This window comes from Prinia subflava, chromosome 1 (assembly GCF_021018805.1).
Source record: "Prinia subflava isolate CZ2003 ecotype Zambia chromosome 1, Cam_Psub_1.2, whole genome shotgun sequence".
Classification (NCBI taxonomy): Eukaryota; Metazoa; Chordata; class Aves; order Passeriformes; family Cisticolidae; genus Prinia; species Prinia subflava.
Window position 1 is genome coordinate 37,420 of NC_086247.1, and position 22,091 is coordinate 59,510.

Consider the following 22,091-nt stretch of genomic DNA (forward strand, 5'->3'; position numbering starts at 1 on the left):
CTCTGGCACTAAATACACCCGCATTATGAAACACTCCACATACTCACACCTTTTTAAACCTATCATCTTACAAGATCTTTAGAAATCACAACAGAATTAGGAAATTACATTGACCAAAGTTTCATCAGAGAACTCCAATATTAATTAGATTTCAATCTAAAGTGAAATGTTCTACACTGCTATATCACCCTGTGAAATACGAAGTTTCATGTCTGGGATATGAAGAACATCTGTGTAGTTGTAGTTGTGGAACACGGACATGGGACAATTATAAAGACGAGTTCTAATAAACAGCCGAGGAAAGCATGGAAGGAAGTTTTTGAATAACTCATTTGCTTGCAATTACTTATTATAAATCTGAAGCTATTCTGTAATACGTGTCTTTTAATTATAACTTTAGAAGCTTGCTTTGTATTAAAGAATTTTTAACTGTAGTTTTAGACTGTAAAAAGGCTTTTAGACAAAAGAAGGAAGTAAGGAGGGCCTCAGGCCTTTTCACAGAAGGTTGGAAACATCCTGGATACAAAAGAAGGATTTCAGCTCACTGATTTATGGTTCTTGAAAATGGAAACTGGACATCACTATTGAAGATTGACAGACCTGGAAAATAGATACTGGACCCCCACATCTGGAAGCTGGATGCCACCACCTGGGATACATATCCTGGATGTACATCCTGGAATACTGAAATATCGAAATAGATCACAATAGCGTATAGAACTGAACAGGAACCAAACATTACCACCACAGATTTATGACTGTTAGATATTGAATAGTGACGTTAAAAATTAGAAATGGAAACTGCTGAGAAAAGCTTATGAATATGTATGAATATAGCCAATAAAATACCAGCAAGTCCAGCAATTGGTGTGCAGTTGGAAGGGAAAATCCTTCTACTGTACCCAGCACGCTGTCTTTGCTCACACTTTACCATGCTAATTAATTAATTATTAAATTGAATTGCTGCTTGATATATTGGCCGTGTCAAGCATCTCATTTCTAACAACCCACAAATTAATTCCCAGGCTGTCTCAGTCTGTTAGAGACTAGAAACTCTGAAGACTATTCCATTTTGTCTACAGAACATGGAAAAATAGCAACTTTTTATCTACTAAACAGTGTTTTCCTGGATGAAAAGAAGTGCACTTGCAAAGGAAACAGTAATAAAAAAAACCCCAAACTTTTAATTTTTTTATTAACCTTTACAAGTTAAATAAAACTTGATCAGTGCTCTCATTCCCTCACACTCAGCACAAAGCCTTTTTTGTAAGGCTTTTTATTGTAACTTTTTTCCAAACCTTGAAAAAATAAAATTCCAGGCTTTGACCAAAGAATTCATAAGGCAAATAGGCAGTTAAAAGGAGTAGAGTTTTTACCTTATCTAAAAGCCTGTAGGCTTTAAAAATTCATTAGAAATGCTTGAGCATTCAAATTTACACTTAGTTTTTTTAATTCATGACAAGTAAAGGTCTATCAAATATTGACTTTGTCCAGTTCTACCTTAACACAGCGGAAAGAACAGAGATATTGAGCCCCACCTGTAAAAGACAAGGCACATTCAAGACCGAGCCCACTCCACTACCACACAAACTACTTACTGCTCCCTGAAGGCCAAGAGCCTGGCGCCCTCAAAAGACAATCAAGATAACTGTGCCAACTCTCTACAGCCCAGAGAGGAACTGTATGGTCTTTGCCAAAAGTATTTAGATCAATGTACTACCACACCACCCGGAGGCTGTGCTACCTTGTCCTTAGTATTGCTACACCCCTGGGCAGGGCAGCTACAACCGTGACACGGACATCCAACACCACAAGCACTGAGACTGTGTGATAAGTGCATAAGCAAAAATGACTTCCATAGGGAACATGGCACCCATCAGCAGAGAGGTCCAACAGTGCCATGACAGTGCAGGTGCTCTACAGCAGCCCTGCAAAGTGGTGACTGCTGCAGCCATCAGAGGAGACGTGGATGAGAGCCATCAAAAGAATGATGGATGAGCAAGAAGCCAAGCTTTAAGACAAAAGACTGTTATTTACCTGGGGATGCAATCCCCAGAGACAACTCTGTCAAAAGAGAACTCACAGAAGTGGAACTGAAGGCACCACCTGGCTCACCAATGTGAGAGATCACCGCTCAGAAACAATTACAATATGACAGACACCAGACAGATCCACACCTTAAGCTAGAATTGGAAGACAAGAAAGGCTTGACAAAGTGCTATGCCGATGTGGCAATGTACCTGCGACTCACGGGAGGGCTACCAAGGTGCCTGGTGATCACTTAGAACTATGGAGACACCAGGACCCGAGGAAGGTAGAGTGTACAATGCAGAAGACAGACTTAACAGAGTTTACACAACACAGACACATGCTGGAACTGCCTTCCTAGGCACAGTCCTCACATTGTGCTGAGAACTAATGTGCTCCCTTGACCTGCTCCTGAATGGCTCTCTCCCGTACACTGACTTTAAACTCCTCCTTGTAATTCCCAACCTTGCCTCCTATCCTCTCAGCATCCTTCCTTCCCCTTCACTTCAGAGGAATGGGGTTCTGAAGCCATCTTCCTTGCTATTTGCCAGCAAGCCCAGGCAGGCGAGCCTCAGTATTACTGCCCTGCTCTAGGGCACGCCCGCTGCTGGATGCATGTCCCATGCACCTGGGGCCGAGTGCACGCACGCACTGCCCGTGGTTGCAACAGCACCGTGGCCCTCATGACCAGGCAAAGGCCTCCTCGTAACCTCTGCACTGAGACCCCTTGGTGCGATCTGAGCTCCCCTGCCGTGCCACCTTCAGTGATCAGGAGTCATCCACACCTACCGAAGCGTCCCACTTGCCTCACCCATGTCCTCTGGCCCTTGGCATCTGCTCAAAGGGGAGATGCACCCCGCGCCATCATGATGCCCCTGTGACCGAGAAATGGGTGCAACAGCACCAGATCCTGAGCATGGTGCGTCCGCCACCCATGCCAGGACAGCAGTGAAGAGCGGCGGGCAGGAAAGGAAATGGCGCCCTGATGGGGCAGTAGCACACCGGGACGCCCCGGCAGCACCAAACTGAGCAGGATGACCTGCAGCCGGTGGGGAGCTCTGGCCGCCAGCCGTGCGGCAGGGCTGCAGGGCACCACGGGAAGTGTTCGTGCAGGTGGAGAGCTTCATTCTGGACAAGCCATCATTGAAGTGCTGTCGGAGTAAGTTTTATATTAAACCACAGAAATAAAAGCTTTTGATACAAATAAGTAACAAAATTAATGTAGCATACAATTATTTATCTACAATAGTCAACAATACAAAGAATTAGATATAAAAGGTTTTTTGGTCAAAAGCTTATTATACATTTGGAACATCTGTCCCCCTATCTCAAGACTGATCAAATACAAAGAAATTAGGCATAAAGCTTTCTGGCTCTCAAGAGATGCCATGATCCTAAGACTGAAAAAAAAACCCCCTCAAAACCAAAACTACAGAGTGTGTTCTCCAGAATAGATACTTGAATAAAACAAAACTTAGGGAAAAAAAAAAATTAAGCTCCACCACCATATTTGCTACAGGGAGCACTGGGATAAAAAAAGGAATGTAGTTGATACTGAAATCCTTCCTTATGTTACCTGTATGATTTGAAAATAATCTTTCCTTGGGAGAAGTGAGGTTAGTTTGCAGATACTGTCTAAGGAACTAAAAGGAGGGGGAGGGGATTCTCATTGATGGGAACGTTTTGTATTCACTGTACTGCAAAATGACCAAGAACAACGTTTCTGAAGATTGAAGATTCTGAAAAACAAACTCCATCACCAGAGATTATCCTGAAGCCTGTACCTCTTCAGGAAATAATTATACCCCTGGGTTTTCTCCCCTGGGTTTTTAGCTGGCATTTCTCTGAGGGAGAGGGAGGTTTTCATGAAGATACTTCATGCTCCCATGCTCTGAAAAGTCAGAAACAACATGATTATCCCCCCTCAGCAACCACTTTGTAGTTAAGAGTCCTTCAATTCCCACTGGTCCACGTGCATGGATCCGCGAAGTACTAATTCCCACTTCAGCACCTGTAAGAAACACCCAAGATAAAGGTAGTTAATCCTCTGATGATCACTTCATACTAAAAGTTTTTGCACCTCTAAGTAAAAAAGCTGCCTGCCTTTCAGGGGCCTGCCATTCTCTGCTCCTCTCCAAATACCGGTTCCATTTACCTGATAGAGAAGCTTGAGGAGATCAACTATTACATTATAAATTGTAATGTTTATATAGTTCTGGCTGCTACAGTAACTTCCAGAAAGAAAGATGCAAGAGAGAGCGAGAAAGAGGTATCTCTTACACTGCTCTCAGACTGATCTAAAGGCATAATCCTTAAAAAAACTAAAAAGCTAAACTGGTAAAGATTATGATCTTATGTCCTTTTTTATCACATTGAGGAGATATTGGAAGACCTTAACTGGAATTTTTCAGTCACATGGAACACCGTTCCAGCTGACACAGTAACAGCGGGTAGTGGGAATTTCTGATTCTCTACCTCATCAAAGAATGTTTCCCTTGTCTTCTGCAGTTCATGGTAGGTGCGTCTGTTTATTTAATCAATTGATACTCAGTTTGGTTCCTGCCCTTCATCCCTTAACACTGCAGGACTGCCACACTGGACAGGATCTCAATCTGCCCAGCAGGACTGAAGCATTGCATTCTTTACAGCATCAGTAGAAAGAGAAACAAAAGGAAAGTGGTTCAGCAGTTTCACATCCTGTATTGCATTGTTCTATCACTATATGCATGCAGCATACTTTACTGCAATTGAACTGAGCTTCAAAGGATTAAAAACATCTTTATGTGGATAAAATTTCTAGGCTTCAACTTTTTGTACAGTACCTTTCCTGAAAATCTTTTATTAGACAGTAAGATAAGAGACTAATTCTATCTTTCAGGGTTCATACTGTCACACTTTACACACACAAGAAAATTCTGTAGTCACAACCCTGCAAATATCTTCCCTCTTACCAAGTCCAAACCTATAGCCATCAGAGAATCGGGTACTGGCATTCCAGAAAACACAAGCGCTGTCCACATGCTGGAGGAAGAACTCTGCTGTTTTCTCTGGGAAAGAGGCAGAGACAAAAATAAAATCCATTGCCTACATTATGATCATGTATTCCAATAAACACAGCAGCTCTCTGTTAGTCTCAAACATGGAATTGTTCCAAATACTGAGAAATCCTAAACTCAATTGCTATTGCAGGTAATATTTGAGAACTACAATGCAGAAATGCCACATGCAAGATGTGAACTTGGACATCAGTAGCCCTTAGCAACAAGACAGACATTCAAGAGCAACTCTCTTTCCAGAATAAATCACTAGTTCATCAGGTCCTGTGACAGTGCTTACGGTATCAAATGCATGCCTTTTAGTGGCATGCATTTAAACTCAGCAAGAGGTATAGAAACAGAAGTCTACTTGAGTCACATTGGCCAGCTGCAGATCAACATGACCTTAACTGCAGCTGATTCTCAGAAGTTCTGGGCTTGGTTTGGTTGGAGAGTCAACTTTAGTCTTGGCACAGCTCTAAGTAAGGTTTTGAACTGGCACAGACCCAAGAGACAAACTACTACAATGTAGTTAGTTGCACTAACACCAGGAATTAGCAGTCAAACCAAAACAGCAGCTTAAAGAAGGAGCCTGGTCACTAACCATTCTCTGTGATAATAACATCCGTATGGGAACTTCCATACTTGTGGATATGTTCAACAGCTTCTCGAACGCTGTCCACTACCTCAATGCAGCACTCTAGGTCCCCATATTCTGTGCACAGAGATTTCACTTCTGAAGGACTGAATGTCAAGTAAGATGCAAACTTTGGGCCAGCATGAATCTTCACCTGCAACACCAGAAACATTTTTTTGTGGCTACTGATCATACCAGAGCCTTTCAGGTGAAAGTGTAGCTTCTTGTACTCAATATGGGATAGACACCCCTCCCTGTGGTGCTGTGCTTTGGACTTCTGACTAAAACAATGTTAAAAACACACCAATGTTCTGGCTGTTGCTGAACAGAGCTCGTACAGCATCAAGATTCTCTCCTCCCCCCTGTTCCATCTCTGTGCCCCTGGTAAGAAGATTGGGAGTGTGCAGGAAATTGGGAGGGACACAGCCAATAGCTGTTCAGAACTGACCAAAGGGCCATATAATGTCATGTGCAGCAATACAAATGGAGGGGAGGGGGATTTTGAAGAAGGTAGGCATTACTCAAGAGACTGGCTGGGCATTGATTTTTTAGTGGCAGACAGCAAGTAATTAGCTTTGTCTTGTAGGTGTTTTGGGGGACTGGTGGGTTTTTACTTTTGTTTTGGAGTTTACTTTTTCATTGGGTTGTTTCATCCTCTTTGTCCCCTTTCTTCTTCCTCTTTCCTTCACTTATCAAACTGTCTTTCAACCGACAAGGTTCCTTGCTTTTGCTCTAATTTTCTCCTCCTGTCCCACTTGGAAACAGGGGAGAGTAAGCAGGCAGCTGGATGGTGCTCAGCCACCAAGTGGAGTTAATCCACAACATGCATGCAGCATAAGAAAAGAACACCTATACTTTAGGAAACTTTGCACATAGATGAATTAGCTACAAGGTGCAATAACTGACATGTAAAGTTGGCTACCTACCATGACAAACCCCTAATTCGGGACTAATTTGAAATTATTTAAAGCATTTATAAATGCTTTTAAATTATTTAAAGTATTTATTTGGAATAATTTAAAGCAATTGTATCACTTAGTCACCAGGCAGACAAGACCAATACTTCCAGTACTTCCTAGCACTGCTAGGAAAACAGCTACAATACAGGCACCAGCCTTTAAGACAGCAACTGCAATGCAGAGAATAACGAAAGGAATGCTTCCAAGTTTGCATCTACAGAAGTCTTAAGATTTTGAATGACTTTTATCCTTTCACTTTATAAATTGATACCAGCCCTCTCTGAAGCACTTCTCAGACACAAAGGAGTTACTAGGTCCAAACCCAAAAAAACACACAGATATTTTTTGTTTGTTATAAAGAAGATTTTAACACATTATCAACCTTTGCTAAAGCACCTAAACAATGAGAGATAATTTAGAACAGATACAGCACAGAAATTCCATGCAAACAAAACACAAGGAATTTTGACAAGACAAGCATAACTGGGAAATAAGTCCTAAGTCTACTGAATGTGAAGGCTTTTGAGATGGTATCTGTAAACCAGCATTTACTTGTGCAACTATAAATTACTTTAATTGCATAATCCTGCCCAATATTTGCATGTTTCTTGTTGTCAGGTCAGATTAGAGAGAGAGAATATCCTCTCCACTGTGTAAGAGGATGGATTAGGGTTGGTGGTGGAAATGTACTAGTAGTCATATTCCTCCCATACAAAATACAAACATCTACCCTGCACTCTACCCTTCCCAACAAACAACTGAACAAGACATTAAAAAGCCCCAAACATTACTTGTTCCTTGACTACTTATCAGCTTCGCTTACTCTAACCCTTTTAACATCACTGAAACATATGACCTCTCTATCCTGCATTAATCACTACCTGTGCACTCATGTATTTGTCAAATACACAGTGCTGTGTGAAAACCCTTGATTTACGTGCAATTCATACTACTTCACGGATATTTCTTCCTGATGCATTTCTACTACCTTTACTGAAAAAACATTGCTTGTGTCTGAAAAATTAATTAGTATGCTGGCCTTCTGATTTCCTTTCACATACCAGGAGGGAAAATTGGTGGGAATAAAGGGCATGCAAGAGGAAAATTTTAAAAAACACATGTATGAAGCAAATTCAGAAAGGATAAAAACAGGAAAGGAATTCACTTGGGTAAGTGGCATCGGGCTGGCAGAACCCCAGCTAGCTCTGAATCCTGGCTGTGCCAGAGGCCGTACCCAAATCTGCCAGCAGTTTCGGGTAACGGTGCACAACAAGGCTGTACTTCTACTGCAACAGGTGTTGCAGAGTCTAGGTTTCAGAGCAAGGACTAGAGAAGGGTTATTCCATATGATTTCTCAGAGACCTTTATTGCCCAAGAGGGAGGGATGAAATAAAGAGGACGTGCCAAAGCCTGCGTGCACTTTTAACCCGGTGACCAAGGGGTGTGAGACAAGCAGGTAATTGGCCCCAGGATAGACGGACAGGTGTTTTTCTAAAACATAGGGCAGGGTCAGGGGAAAGATGGACAGCTGACCGAAGCTTACAGAGACAGGGTAGGGGCAGGAGAGGTGGACAAAGAGACAGGGAGGAGATACCTTTGGATGGTACCTGACTTATGGGGGGGGGGGGGGCGCGGGGGGGAAGAGTGGAAATAGGGAGGAACCACTGGGATATGAAACTCCAAAACAGCTTAACAGAAACCCACCACCACAGGTAAGAAGCTAAATGAACAGATTCAGGAAGACGAGGCTTTGCATCTGGCTGAATTTGAAAGGGGAGAGAAAGGGAGAGAAAGGGTTGTGTATATGCTTTTATGGCAGAACATTATTTTTGCTATATACAAGGAAGTATATAGCAAAGGTATCCGGTAACAGCCTACAGCTGTCATGAATAAGCTGCTTTCAGATAATTTCTACAGAAACACTTGACACTGTGTGAAGAAGCAAAGTTCACTGACGTGTACAAAGACACATATGGGTAACTGAAACGTTATGCCATGTAGACAGGGCTACACCAGCCAGACCAAATGCTTCTACAGTTTTATTAAAAAAACCCAGACAAAACCCACAAAGTATGAGTGACTAACCTGTTCTACTCTCAACATGTCTATGATCTGATCAAACAATGGCGTTCTCAGCAAGTCTCGATGAATTAGGAGAGTTTCCAGAGCATTACAGGCAGCAGGGTATTCACACTTTGAGTCTCTAACTGAAGTTCAAGAGTAGATAATTGGTTACATAACATTTACAACAAAGATTTTTGGATATTATATAAATTATAAATTACCATAACTACATTGCAAACTCCAAAGTTCAATTATATCCATGAAATTCAAGTCACCCTCCCAGAGCTTACTTATTCGTGTGACCTTCTCAACACTGGCATCCGTGTCAACATACACATGACAGATCCCTTCACTGTGTCCCATCACTGGAATTCCCTTAGCAGCTTTCTGGATATTCCTGACTAGCTGTGACGAACCACGTGGAATGATGAGATCTATCAGCTTATCCAAACGGCAGAGATCTTCTACTTCCTCTCTCGTATTCACCTGTGGTAGTTGCAATACAAAGAGTTTACAGTTTGAACTCTCAAGTTTTGCTCACGCTTTTTATACACACCATAGCAAAGAAATATTTGATTTAACTCTAGGCACTTACCAGTTGCACTGCATCTCTGACTCCGTGAATAGAGAGTGCTTCTTGTGTCAGATGATGAAGGATTTGATTGCTATGTGCTGCCTCTTTTCCTCCTTTGAGTAGTAAGCCATTTCCACTGGCTATGGCCAAAGCAGACACCTGTTAAAGGAGTTTATTATGGGGAAAAAAACACCCTTAAATGTAATCTGGTTCTTCTGTCAGAACAACATCCACAAAATAAAACCAGAATTTTTTGTTCAGTTGACTTACTCAATATCAATCTACAGTTTTCCTTTCATGGCTCCAAAAAACCATTACAAGTAGCAACACATTTATGCCTAGAAATTAAATTTGCTAGTTTCAAGATCAAACTTGAGTTTTCAGGATACTATTGCCATGGGGAAACTAGAGTGAACAAATCAGAGGAAACTATGGACATAGGGCTTCATACGAACTAGATAGCTGCGTGGGCAATTACACCAAGGAGAATAATTATAGGAGCAAGAACTCTTGTCTCTAACACAATTCCAGCAGAGAGTGGCAAATAAGCTCTTCCTAGGAACAGGAAGAACATTTTCATCATGCTGTCTAGAACAGCAGTCATAAATAGACAAAACGTCCTCTAAGTGTGGAGAAAAAAAAAATTGAGTCAATAGCCCAGGATCATCTTTGCTTCCATGTTTATCACCAGAAGAAACCGGTAGACATTGCTGTCCTTCTGTTTAAGGTGTCAGACTGCACCCATTTAAGTCTAGCAATGCAAGAGGTTTTTGTTCTTTTCTACCTCAGAGTATGTCAGGTGTGATAAAGCTCATTGTCAAAACCTTTTCTTTAACCCATTTTTGTATTCTTTGTCCCAACTTCGTTCACAACGGCCTCACAATTTGTCCACCTACTTAAAAAAACAAAAAAATTTGAAAGCATGCACTCCTTTGGAAAATAAAATCACCTCCTCTCCAGAACCTTTAGAAAAAACAAACTCAGTATGTAATTTTGCTGAATTACTATCCTCTGGGAAAGATTATATGTATCATTATCATCACCTGTATACATCATCACCAAACCTACACTCATTAGAGAGAGTATCTACTGTATGTTGAGATGCAAATGCCAAAATCAGCCAGGCTCACGCCTAACAAGAAGGTAGCTTGACGGCACACTTTAGATTCTGATTCATAAAATAACCAGCCAAATACATCTTTCCCCTTCTAGCATCAAATGTAATAATAATCAGAATGTTTGGTATTCTACCTCATTTGAAAAGAATATTAAAAAATAAGAAGCACCTTAGAAAAACACACTGAAGTATAACTGTCTGGGAAGTCTACCTTACATAACTATCATGTGTCTTTTTAACTTAAAAAAATAGACCTTAAAAAGCTATCTGATTGTATTTTAAAAGTACCTTCCAAGTATCTGCCCCTCCAGATCAGTATCACAAAGGAAAAGTAAACAAATAAGCTTATTTAAGTAAAGAGGCATAAGATTAAAAGAAAGGTTTTGACCAGGTTTGAAAAAATAAAAAGAATACCAAGAATTAAGACTCAAAAATTAAAAGATTAAAAGCAGAACACAAGGTAAGGAGTTTCAAAATGGTTCCGTCTTAAAGACTAGTAAAACATACTTCAGAGCAACAATTGGATTTGGTAGAATCTATAAAAAACAGTCTCTTGAAGGATGCTTGCAATTTCGCCCTGTAAGTATTAGAGGCAAACATGCGGCTTGTATATACTTACTAGAAGCTTATTAAATCTTAACCCAAACAAGTATGAGATGCAGTAGTAAACTAAGAGGAGGGAACTGCTCCTCAGTCAGAGACCCTCCTACCATCAAGTGCAGGATGGAACAGAGATCATGCAATTCAAAGACAGAGTTATCAAAAATTGTCCTCTGAAGTTGAATCAGTGTTGGGGGTTAGATTTGTTTCTTTTCTATTTACAGAATTTTTTCCCATAAGCTGCTAGGACACTAACTACTGGGTACTTATGGGTACTTAAGGAAAAAACAAAGTAGCCAAAGGAGAGGAATGAAGCACCTGGCTTCACTCTTTCGGTCTCTGGGAGTTTCTCTTGGAGGGGGAAGATACCCGAGTTTTGGGAGCAGATAAAGGACCGGGCTGGGGGCAGCTGTTCTCTGTTGCTCTCTGCATCGGAAGGAGGAGGGTCAAGCCGTTGCTTACTGCGGAGAGAATTCACTGTCATCACGGTAGCCTAGTCCTAGAGACCTACTATCATCTGCTTGTGTGCCCAGAACTCTGAGCCTGCCTTTGCCCACCCTGCTGGAGCTGGGCTGCCGCTGTCCCACACCTGCTGCTTCTTCAGCACTGCTCTGGGTCTTTTGCTACCCTGTAGCCCTGCACGTCCTGCCCTGCCAGGATGCCCTGCAGTTCCAGCTACCACCATAGAGATTCGAGTACCTCTCATCCACCAGCCCGGGATTTCTGCTCATTTCCTGCCATTCCAGCTTAGTGCTCCTCAGAGTCCTGCAGGGGATCAGATTGCCCCCAGGGTTTCGTGAAGCAAAGTTTCTCCTCCATCCCTTCCTGTCTTGGCTGAGAAGGGTATCATGAGGTTCTTGTTTTCTGAATTGTTGTTAATGCCATAGTTATTGTTGTTTGTTTGCCTTGTTATACATACTAGTAAAGAACTGTTATTCCTACCCTCATATCCTTGCTTGAGAGCCCCTTAATTTCAAAATTATAGTCATTTGGAGGGAGGAGCCTCCATTCCAAGGGAGGCTCCTGCCTTCCCCAGCACATACCTGTCTTTCAAACTATGGCAATCAGGAAGCCTGATGTGAGTATAAGGATAAGAAGCTGGCAAGAAGCAAAGCAACTACCAAGACAAGCTATCCTAAGTCTGTAAAACAAAGCAGGGGAAGGAAGGGCAGGGCAGGGCAGCCAGGAGTCAGTCTGGTGTAAGTTTTAAGATATAGCAAAGAGAAAGAGGAAGACATCAGCTATGCAAGAGACCTGGGCTGAAGTCCAGGAAGACAGAGGCAAATTCAACAAGGTGACGTATTGGTTATCTGTAACAAACAGAGCTGGAAGTCAAAGGAGACTAGTGTCTTCTTGTTTCATAGGAACTTCTCTTACAGCATACTCCTTTTCATTGTGAAATGGGGACTACTTACAAAAATCTGGCATGAAGTACAAAGGTGTCCACTGGTTGAGCCTCCCATCCTCTTGAAGTGGCTGTACCCATCATTTTCTACTTAAAACACCTGCTCCTATGTTAGAGAACGCCTCAATCAAGCTTCCTAGATACCTAACGTTTATTGTGGGAAAAGATGTTACTAATCGGGGGGAGGGGCTTTTTGTTTTAATTTTAAAATCTACTTCAGTTGCTCAGTAAAGTAGTTGGGAGTTAGAGAGTAAGACCACGGTTGCCTCTGCAACATTAGTTCAGCATCTATAATTTCATGCATTTTACAACAGTATTTACTTGCAGCAACACTTCCACACAATGCTGCAGGGGAAGGCATTTGCCATTAACATACCTGCCTTATTCCTGGCATAAGACAAATGATTAACTGAACACTGCAGAAGCAAGTTCTGAGAACATCTCTGCATAAAAAATAGGTAGGCCAACAAAACTAATTGTAGATGAATCCGCAAGAGTCCTTTGAAACAATACTTTTTGTAGTCTCTTGCTTGCTCACCAACAGAAATACCCAACAGTGTAATCTACCTTCCTTACAAACCTGGGGAAGACAGTCAGGACGAGATTCAAAGATGACGAGAAGGACACCAATTGGCACTGTCACTTGCTCCAAATCCAAGTCTTTAGCTATTCGAGTTCGTCGAATTACACGGCCAACGCTGTCCTGCGAGGATGCTGCAATCTGACGCAGACCAATAGCCAAGCTGTTCAGCTTTGAAGTAGACAGACTTAGGCGTTTTAAAAAAGGGAGTGCTAATCTCCCTAAAAGAAAGAAAAAGTTGTGCTGAAAATAGATTGGTCTTCCTGGGCTCAAGCAGAAGTGACTGAATGAGTGCTAAATCTAAGGAAAATTAGGATATTTCCCACACTCCAGCAATCCCACACCTGAGATTAAAAATGCACAACATCAAGTCTGGTAGTCACAATAAAACCCCTCAAATATCACAGTAATTTCACCCACCACATTTTCAATTAATGAGGTTTAAGTGCTTTGTACATGAAGCAACTGCACAAACCACCAACATCCAGAAAGATAAGGTTTGTTCTATTTCATGTACTGAATACATGACTGAATTTCTTACAGATTTCTACCCTTGCAGTATTTCTGGAAGGTCCAGGCAGTAATTTCATCTTTCTGTTTTACAAATAGAAACACCAAAGTGCAGACATGCGAAAAGCATTTCTGTGCAGACTGGGCAAGAACAACTTGAATTTTCTAGTCTCAACATGTTCAAACACTTAAGTTAACCCAGCAATGTCCCCTCAAATACTCTGGTCAGTAGTGTCCTCCATAGACTATTACAATTCATGATGTGTCTTTTTCATGTATTTGCTATGCCAACGTGTACACAGCTCAATTCCAGCTTCTCAATGAACACATTGATCTAACATAGAAGAATGGGTTTCATCTGAGCTACCTAAAGAGAACCTTCCTCAATCGGAAGAGGACAACTGATGCTTTGGCAAGCATCAATTTAAGTGTAGAGATGACAGCCTTCCCTTCAGGAAACAAACATTCCATTAACCAGCCCAGAAAACACGCACTGTATGCATGACAGTAACAGAGACGCCGCCTCGAGTTCCCGCCTCTGCCTCTGAGGGCTCTGAGGGGCTTTGAGGGGCTCTGAGGGGCTCTGAGGGGCTCTGAGGGCTCTGAGGGCTCTGAGCGCTCTGAGGCTCTGCGGGCTCTGAGGGGCTCTGAGGGGCTCTGAGGGGCTCTGAGGGGCTCTGAGCGCTCTGAGCGCTCTGAGGGGCTCTGAGGGGCTCTGAGGGCTCTGAGGGGCTCTGAGCGCTCTGAGGGCTCTGAGGGGCTCTGAGCGCTCTGAGGGCTCTGAGGGGCTCTGAGGGGCTCTGAGGGCTCTGAGGGCTCTGAGGGGCTCTGAGCGCTCTGAGGGGCTCTGAGCGCTCTGAGGGCTCTGAGGGGCTCTGAGGGGCTCTGAGGGGCTCTGAGGGGCTCTGAGGGGCTCTGAGCGCTCTGAGCGCTCTGAGGGCTCTGAGGGGCTCTGAGGGGCTCTGAGGGCTCTGAGCGCTCTGAGGGCTCTGAGGGGCTCTGAGGGGCTCTGAGGGCTCTGAGGGGCTCTGAGGGCTCTGAGCGCTCTGAGGGGAGAGGGCGCCCCCTACTGGCGCATGGCGCCGCCTCGAGTTCCCGCCTCTGCGTCTGAGGGGCTCTGAGGGGCGAGGGTCCCGCACGTGGGCGGGAATCGCGTCCCTGCGGTGCCAATCAGCAACACAAGTGGCATCTACGTCCCTTCAGTGACACTCCTGGCCCCTCAGCAGGACACGGGCAATCAGCCCTTCCTTCAGTGCCCTATTACCCCCTGGCGGGGACACATGTCCCCTCAGTGACACTCGTATTCCCTCAGCATCACTAGGGGCACCCAGCTCTCCCTCAGCGTTCTCTCTGGTCCTTATATATAACCTCAGATTTTCCTTCCAAAATGTTCTATTCCATTGAGGTTACATAAGATTTTTCTTTCATAATGTCCCCATCTGCATCTATATGTTACCTCTGATTTAAGCCCCAAAATTCCACCTAATGATTAGGTCGGATTTTATCTCCAAAATGTCCTTTTTTCCCCCTACTGATTCACCTCAGATTTTCCTTCACAAATGTTCTCTATCCCATATAAATTACCTCAGATTTGGTCTCCAAAATATTCCTGTAGTCCCCTGTAGATTACCTGAGATTCTACTTTAAAAATGTTCTTTTTCTCCCTTTAAAATTACCTCAGATTTTTTTCACAAAATTTTCTCCGCCCGACCTCTCCACATTACCTCAGACTTCTGCCGCCTTTTCCCAAAGCCACCTTTCTGCCCGAGAGATCCCCTCAGATTTTCCCGCCAAAAATCTCTGCCGTATGTCCTCCACAGATTATTGCAGCTTTTATTCCCACCGTCCAGTGGAAATAAAACTCCTCAGCTTTACCCACAAAATGTTCACTCCATGCCTACAGGTGGTGCCTGGGGATTCAAGCGTTCCTCCCCTCTCAAGTTCCTGCTGTCCCCTCTGAGCTACCTCAGCATTTGCCCTCACAAACTGAGACACCGTGCAGTCCTGTGATGCTACAGGCCCATCCGTTCTTTACCATAAATTCCCTGTTCTCGGTTTTCCAGTTGTCCACAACCATTTCTCCCCAGTGTGACATTTCTTACAGTTCTTTCATTCCCACCCCACAGGTTTCCAATCCCTTCATTACATAGCCATTCCAGCTGTCCATCACAGTTTCACTTCTCTTCCTACCATCTGTCTTCCTCATTATCCTGTCCTATTTTCTCCCCTTAGCATTCAAGTAACCTTCTTCCAGCTTGCTCTGTCATTTCTTATGAACATCCCCAAAGACATCCAAAGCTTTACTTTCCCCCTCCTGGAAATAAAGCACTTGACCCTTTTGGATGCTTTCTGGACAAACTCACTTTGGGAACAGGCTGGGAGCAGGGGCACTTTCACCCTCAGTCTGGGTGACTGCCTGTAGCACTCACAGGTGACACCAGAACCACAACCACAGTGTTCTGCCATTCCCAGGACTGGAGAGCTCGGCCAACATCTTCAGGACATTTCATGACTAAATGACAAATCCATTACAAATGCAAATACAAATAAAACCATTTTTACTTTCTTCTTAAATAGATGCAATTCAATTTAGTAATTAATTAATTAGCATGGTAAAGTGTGAGCAAAGACAGCGCGCTGGGTACAGTGGAAGGATTTTCCCTTCCGACTGCACCCCAATTGCTGGACTTGCTGGTATTTTATTTGCCATATTCATACATATTCATAAGCTTTTCTCAGCAGTTTCCATTTCCAATATTTAACGTCATTATTCAATACCTATTGTGGTCCATTTTAGGTTTCAATATTCCAGGATGTACATCCAGGATATGTATCCCAGGTGGTGGGGTCCGGCTTCCAGATGTGGAGTTCAGCTTCTATATTCCAGGTCTATCAGTCTTTGATAGTGATGTCCAGTTTCCCTTTTCCAGGAACCATAAATCAGCGGGCTGAAATATTTTCTTCCGTATCCAGGATGTTTTTTTACCAGTCTGTGAGAAAGCCTTTTTACATTCTAAAGCTACAGTTTAAAATTCTTTAATACAAAACAAGCTTCTAAAGTTATAATTCAAAGACACTTATTACTGAATAGCCTGAGATTTATAATAGGTAATTGGAAGCAAAGTTTGTTCAGAAACATTATTCCATGCTTTCCTCAGTTGTTTATTAGAACTCATCTTTATAACTGTCTCATGGCCGTGTTGTACAATTACAATTACACAGATTCTTTTTATTTCCCTGACACGAAAGACTACTTTGTATCTCACAGTCTAGAGGATAAAACTCAGCCGCTCGGAGCTGCCTTTCTAAAAGAGAAAAAACCCTGTACTTTGAACTTTAGCCAAGCATCCTTTAACAGAACTCGCAAGAATCGGTTGTAAGAGAATTCTTCGAAGGGCGCCGCCATTGTGCTGTACGGACGGCGGTGCTGCACATGCGCAGTGCTGCTGAAGGGCACGGCCCGGTTCCCGCGTGTTCAAACTCCGCTCGCTCGGCGGGGCTGCCCCGGGCCGGGGGCGCTGCCCGTATGGCCGAGGGAGACATCCGCAAGGCCGGGACAGGCCGGGCCCGCTGCCTTCTTCCCCGCAGAACCGCTCGGCCCTGAGCAGAGTCCCGCAGAGCGCGGAGCGGACGGAAACGGCGCGGGGCACACGGGCGGCACGAGCTACGCAGTTGGCGTAAGTTTGGTATTCACGAACGTTACGCAATCTACGGAGCGCTCGTTAATAGCGCGGGTTACGCAATTTGCGTACGCGGCGGCAATGCCGCCGATCGCATTCCGTGGGGATGGAGCTGCTGCGGAGAAGGGAACGGGTTCTTTAATGAGATTAAAAGCAAGGAGCGATCGGAGGAAGTAATGATAAAAATACAAAGCCAAATGGAGCTTGCAGAGATAGACCAAAACCATAAAAAACTGCAAATATGCTTGGTGTTACAAATTGCATATTGAAGATTTTCAAGCAGCGACAAAGGAGGACAAAAAATATTCTTGGGACTCTGATAAAACCTTCACTAGCATCTAGAGATAGTGGAAGGCTGAAAGTCTGAAGATGGCTTTAACATCCCCTTTTTAAAGGGCTTAACAATGTTCATTTTCTTTGACACCACCTAATACAAGCTTTAAGGTCTAGCAGAAGTTTTACCATTTGTCTCATTCACTTTGTATAAAATTTCTGTGTTCAAAGGGGTTTGGTTTGTATCCATTGCTTCACCTCAGCTCTGTCTTTTCCCCCTCCTCAGGGTTCCCTTGATTGTTTGGTAAGCACATTTTAATGCTGGGTTTTCCTGCTCCTCCTTCTGTAGGTGAAAACTCCCTTGCACAGTCTAAGAGCCGGTTTTGTGCCACGAGCTGGAAATAAGAAAACATCTGGAGGAGGTGGGGACAGGGGAGATCAGGTCGCTTCCACATTCAGGTCTGTGCTTCTGTCAGATGAACTGAAGCCATCAGAGGAAAGCAGTGAGCCATTTTCACAGCCACAGCACACACACTCACCCACAGGCGTGAAGCACAATTGCCGTCCCGCTTTCCAAAGCCCTGCACAGAAGGGTTTTAGCCAGGATTGGGTCGAAGCCGCGGTTCCTGAGCACAGCTTGACTCATCTGGACACAGCCCCAGAAAGAAGAGCAACTGCTGGTCTGGCTGCCAGCCCACGGAAAGGAATAGAGCCCCACTTTCCCTGTGGGGAGCAGGCGGAGCTCTCAGCTCCCTGGCAGCCTGTTCCAGCTGAGGAATCCCTGCTCAGCTGTCCCCTGAGGGCAGCCACCGCTGCCCGTGGGCACTGTGAGCGCATCTCCCCTGCCAGAGGTTTCCTGCCGAGGCTGAGCTGCAGCCCTGCCCTGCTCCCCGCCACGGGGGCAGCTGCATTCACCTCCGTGGGACCTCGGGGAGCACAAAATGCACACCCAGCCGCACTCGCTTAGCCATACTGACACAGAGAATCTCTAACTTTTGCTTTCCTTTACAGCGGAAAGAGCTTTAGTCACCACAGCAAGAACTTCAGGCAGCCACAAAATTTCAAAGTGAACGTGATGCTGTTCTCCGCTGGCTCAGAAGCTGTTCCCGTTTGTGCAGAGATCACCAGAAACAACGATCATGCCAGAGTGACCGGCCCCCGGCGAGGGAGTGACCGTCCCCGGTGAGTGCCCCCAATGAGCGCCCTCCCGGCGCGCTTTCATGCCCTGTGCCCGGTCCCGGCACTCTCTGCCCGCTCCATATCCGTACTCGCTGACGGGGAACAAGCATCTGAATCTGGAACAGGACTCCCGTGCTGATTAATAGGTCTGCTGGCATTTATTCCCTTTGGTCACTCTCCAGGTACATTATGGAGTTAGGATCTGGATGCAGCGCCTGGTTTCTCACAGAGCTGTTGGATGAATCCTTGTGAACAATGGGTGGTGGAATATTGCACTGGCATTTACTCTTTGGTGTTTCACACTTTGCAAGGCGTTTTGGAATGCAAATGAAGGTTATGGAATACTTAGGAAATACATATGTAGGGAATATACACAAATATTCCTTGTGTGACATATCTGGTTATGAGGTTTTCTAAGAAAAAGCAACTCTGTAACAACCATAGTCATGTGTTTGAAATTCATACACAAGAAATAGATCAAAATGAAAGGACAAGGAGCTGAATCCAGTTACCCAGACAAATGGTCCTGCCTCCTCACTAAAACAGGATGACAGCCTTACATGAAGTACATCTTTAGAGCTGTCTGATAGGTTAGTGGTATTACTAGTTGTTGGGGGTTAGATTTGGTTTTGTTTTTTTTTTTCCCTCTTCTCACAGAATTTTTTCCCATAAGTTCCCAAGAAGCCTTAATGACTACTTAGTCAGAACAAAAAGAGTGCTTGAGGGATATAGCAGCACGAAGCTACACCTATTGTTTTTGAGTCCCTGGGAGTGTCCCTCAGAGGGGGAGGGGGAGGCACTCTTGCTCTCAGCGCCGAAGAGGACGGTCAGGCTGCCCTCTGCCTCTGCCTCGTCCTGGGAAATCTATCGTCATCTGCTGTGTACCCGGGAATCCTGAACTCGTTTTCTCCAGCCTCTCCCACCACCGCCGCTGCTTCTTCGGACCTTTGAGGCTCTCCTGTTACTCTGTAGCCCTGCACTGCCCAGCCCTGCCGGGACACCCCTGCTGCTCCAGCTGCCAGCGCAGAGCTCCTCATCTCATCCACCAGCCCGGGACTTTTCCTTCCTTCCAGTTCGGCCTCTCGGAGTCCTGCAGGGGCACCCAGATCAAACTGCTCTGGGCTTTTGTAAAAGAAAGCCCTCAAGGTTCTTGGTTCTGTTTATTATTGATGCTGTAGTTGTTGTTTGTTTGTCGTTTTGTCATATATACTAGTAAAGAACTGTTATTCCTACCCCCATACCTCTGCCTGAAAGCTCCTTTAATTTTCCTTTTAATTGGAATAATTTGGAGGGAGGGGATTTGAATTCTCCATCTCTAGGGAGGTCCTGCCCCTTCCTAGCAGATATCTGTCTTTCAAACCAAGACACTAGTTTAAAATCATAACAATCTTGCCACATTGGCTTACCCGATACTTAACAGAAAATGATTAGAAATGGTTTGTGTGGGTAAGGGATTGTGTTTTGAGGGGTTTTGTCTTGTGTCTCTTTACTCTGAATACATTCTTTCTCTGCTGGGCAGTTTTGTTGGTGTCCATTCCTGACTTCTGCCATTAACTTCTCCCTGGCTGTGTGGGAGCTGTACAAGAAGGTGCTGTCCCCTCTCCAAAGTCTTCCTTGGAATCCTTGCGCACCATGCAATCTTGTGAAACGATGGTATGTCTGTTCTTAGAGTCTTTCATAACCATTGTGTCACCAGAGGAAGCACGGACATAAATGCTCTCACCTTCCTTACATGTTCAGTTCAAACAAAGACAGAAAGCAATCTGTGTCATCTTTTAGAATAAGTTCTAGCATTTCTTACAATGAGTAAAAGTGTTGATCTGGTAGGCAGCACACCATGAGTGGAAAAGTCATGGTTGATCATTTTGGCACTTCAAATTGTCAGCAAACTATTGCTGGTCTTGGACAAGATCAGTTTTACCTGCTCAAGCTCCATTAACCCAAGGGACTGGACCCAAATGTGTGCTGTGAACTGTTAGAAAGGGTACTGCAGTTGTTACCAACTTGTTACTGTGATTCCTAGGGTTTGGGAGTGAGTCTAAATGCAGTTTTGTGAGGAGAAAAACTCAGCATAACAAAGCGTGATGGATTCAGCAGAGTTTAAGGGAATACTGAGAGAAGTGCCTCAGGATATTTAATTGGGAAGATGAGGAGAGAGAAGTCATTTGATGAGCATTTGATGGAGTTTCTGTGTATTCTGTGCATCTCCGTGTTCATTAAAAGCTGTAATAATGCACGGTCACTAACACTCTGTGGTGGTTTTGTTTTGTTTTGTTTTTTGTTTTAAAATTTTATGGTTCTCTCCAGCAGAGGTTGTAATGTTTTCTCTGACTCAGAACAAGGACCTGCTTTGGAATTGTGGCATATTTTCATTATGAAGTTGTGCCCTCCCTATAACCCACCAGTGATTAGAGATGATTTACATCCTAGGTTTGAGTGAAACGTGGTGAGGAACAACATGCAGTCATTTAAGGCAGGAAATAGGATATTTTATCTCATTTCTCTGTGACCAGTGACAGGACCCGAGAGGATGGCTGGAGCTGTGTTAGGGCAGGTTTCGGTGGGTATCGGGGAAAGGTCGTTCCCCCAGAGGATGGTCAGACACTGAGCAGGCTGCCCAGGGGAACGGGCATGTCCCCACAGCTGCCAGAGCTCCAGAAGTATTTGGACAATGCTCTCAGGCACAGCATGGGGTTGTTGGGGTGTCCTGTGCAGAGCCAGGGGACTCAGTGATCCTTATGGATTCCTTCCAGCTCAGGACATTCTGTGCTTCTATGATTGATTTTATCTAATCAAGACAATAGTAGGCTGGAACATTTGGCTTCCCATCTCCAGCTTTCAGAGACAATATGGAGATCTGTCAACACTGTAAAGGCCTAGAGTAATCATAAAATCAAGCAATGGTTAGAGTTAGAACGGACCTTAAAAATCATCTCATTACACCCCCTGCCTTGGGCAGAGACAGCTTCCAGTAGACCAGGTTTCTCCAAGCCCCAAAGTCCACTTTGGTCCTTGACACTTTCAGGGATAGGGCAGGCACAGCTGCTCTGGGCAACCTGTGCCAGGGTCTCACCACCCTCACAGGGAATAATCTCTTCCCAATATTCAATCTAATCTTGCCCTCTCTCACTTTAAATCGAGCTTTAAACTGAAAGTTTAAACAGAGCCCTGAGCTTCAGGCAGAAGCAGTGCAGCCCACAATGCTCCCTAACAAAATGCTAAAGCAATGGACCTGTACAAGCTCAGGGGATACAGTTTAAAAAATTTGGTCTCCCAGACTTAGTTCATGGGGCAACAAATTTCCTCCCCTCTTTGTTCCACTCACCTGCTTCTCAGGATCTTGGCCATGATGTGGTCCTCATGTATTTTCTTCCATTAAGACTGAGCAAAAAAGAAAAGCAATTCAACAGGCCTGATTTTTTTTTTCTTTTGAACAATCTTGATGCTACC

General features: G+C 44.2%; 2 protein-coding genes across 2 annotated transcripts; one reads left to right on the plus strand and one right to left on the minus strand.

The window, feature by feature from the left end:
* Nucleotides 1-3,235: 3,235 nt before the first annotated feature.
* On the minus strand, nucleotides 3,236-15,586 carry LOC134561522 (delta-1-pyrroline-5-carboxylate synthase-like). The gene is made up of 8 exons (XM_063418636.1): nucleotides 15,545-15,586; nucleotides 13,000-13,242; nucleotides 9,319-9,456; nucleotides 9,014-9,209; nucleotides 8,745-8,866; nucleotides 5,668-5,854; nucleotides 4,980-5,075; nucleotides 3,236-4,039 (listed from the first exon to the last, which is right to left on the minus strand). Exons 1-8 carry the CDS (start codon nucleotides 15,584-15,586, stop codon nucleotides 3,858-3,860), a joined length of 1,206 nt encoding a protein of 401 aa, XP_063274706.1. The 3' UTR covers nucleotides 3,236-3,857.
* An 831-nt stretch (nucleotides 15,587-16,417) lies between these two features.
* LOC134561531 (uncharacterized) lies at nucleotides 16,418-21,020 on the plus strand. The gene is made up of 5 exons (XM_063418648.1): nucleotides 16,418-16,424; nucleotides 16,951-17,186; nucleotides 17,812-17,921; nucleotides 18,474-18,644; nucleotides 19,555-21,020. Exons 1-5 carry the CDS (start codon nucleotides 16,418-16,420, stop codon nucleotides 19,817-19,819), a joined length of 789 nt encoding a protein of 262 aa, XP_063274718.1. The 3' UTR covers nucleotides 19,820-21,020.
* Nucleotides 21,021-22,091: the final 1,071 nt, after the last annotated feature.

Coding starts and splice junctions, on each gene's coding strand:
- LOC134561522 (XM_063418636.1), bottom strand. CDS start 15,586: ATGGTTGTGGACAACTGGAAAACCGAGAACAGGGAATTTATG. Junction 9,457..12,999: donor GTCCTGACTGTCTTCCCCAG/GTTTGTAAGGAA, acceptor CTCCTTTAACAG/GTGTCTGCTTTGGCCATAGC. Junction 8,867..9,013: donor TGAGAAGGTCACACGAATAA/GTAAGCTCTGGG, acceptor CTTGAACTTCAG/TTAGAGACTCAAAGTGTGAA.
- LOC134561531 (XM_063418648.1), top strand. Junction 17,187..17,811: donor GCACGAGCTACGCAGTTGGC/GTAAGTTTGGTA, acceptor CTCCTTCTGTAG/GTGAAAACTCCCTTGCACAG. Junction 17,922..18,473: donor CAGGTCGCTTCCACATTCAG/GTCTGTGCTTCT, acceptor TTTCCTTTACAG/CGGAAAGAGCTTTAGTCACC.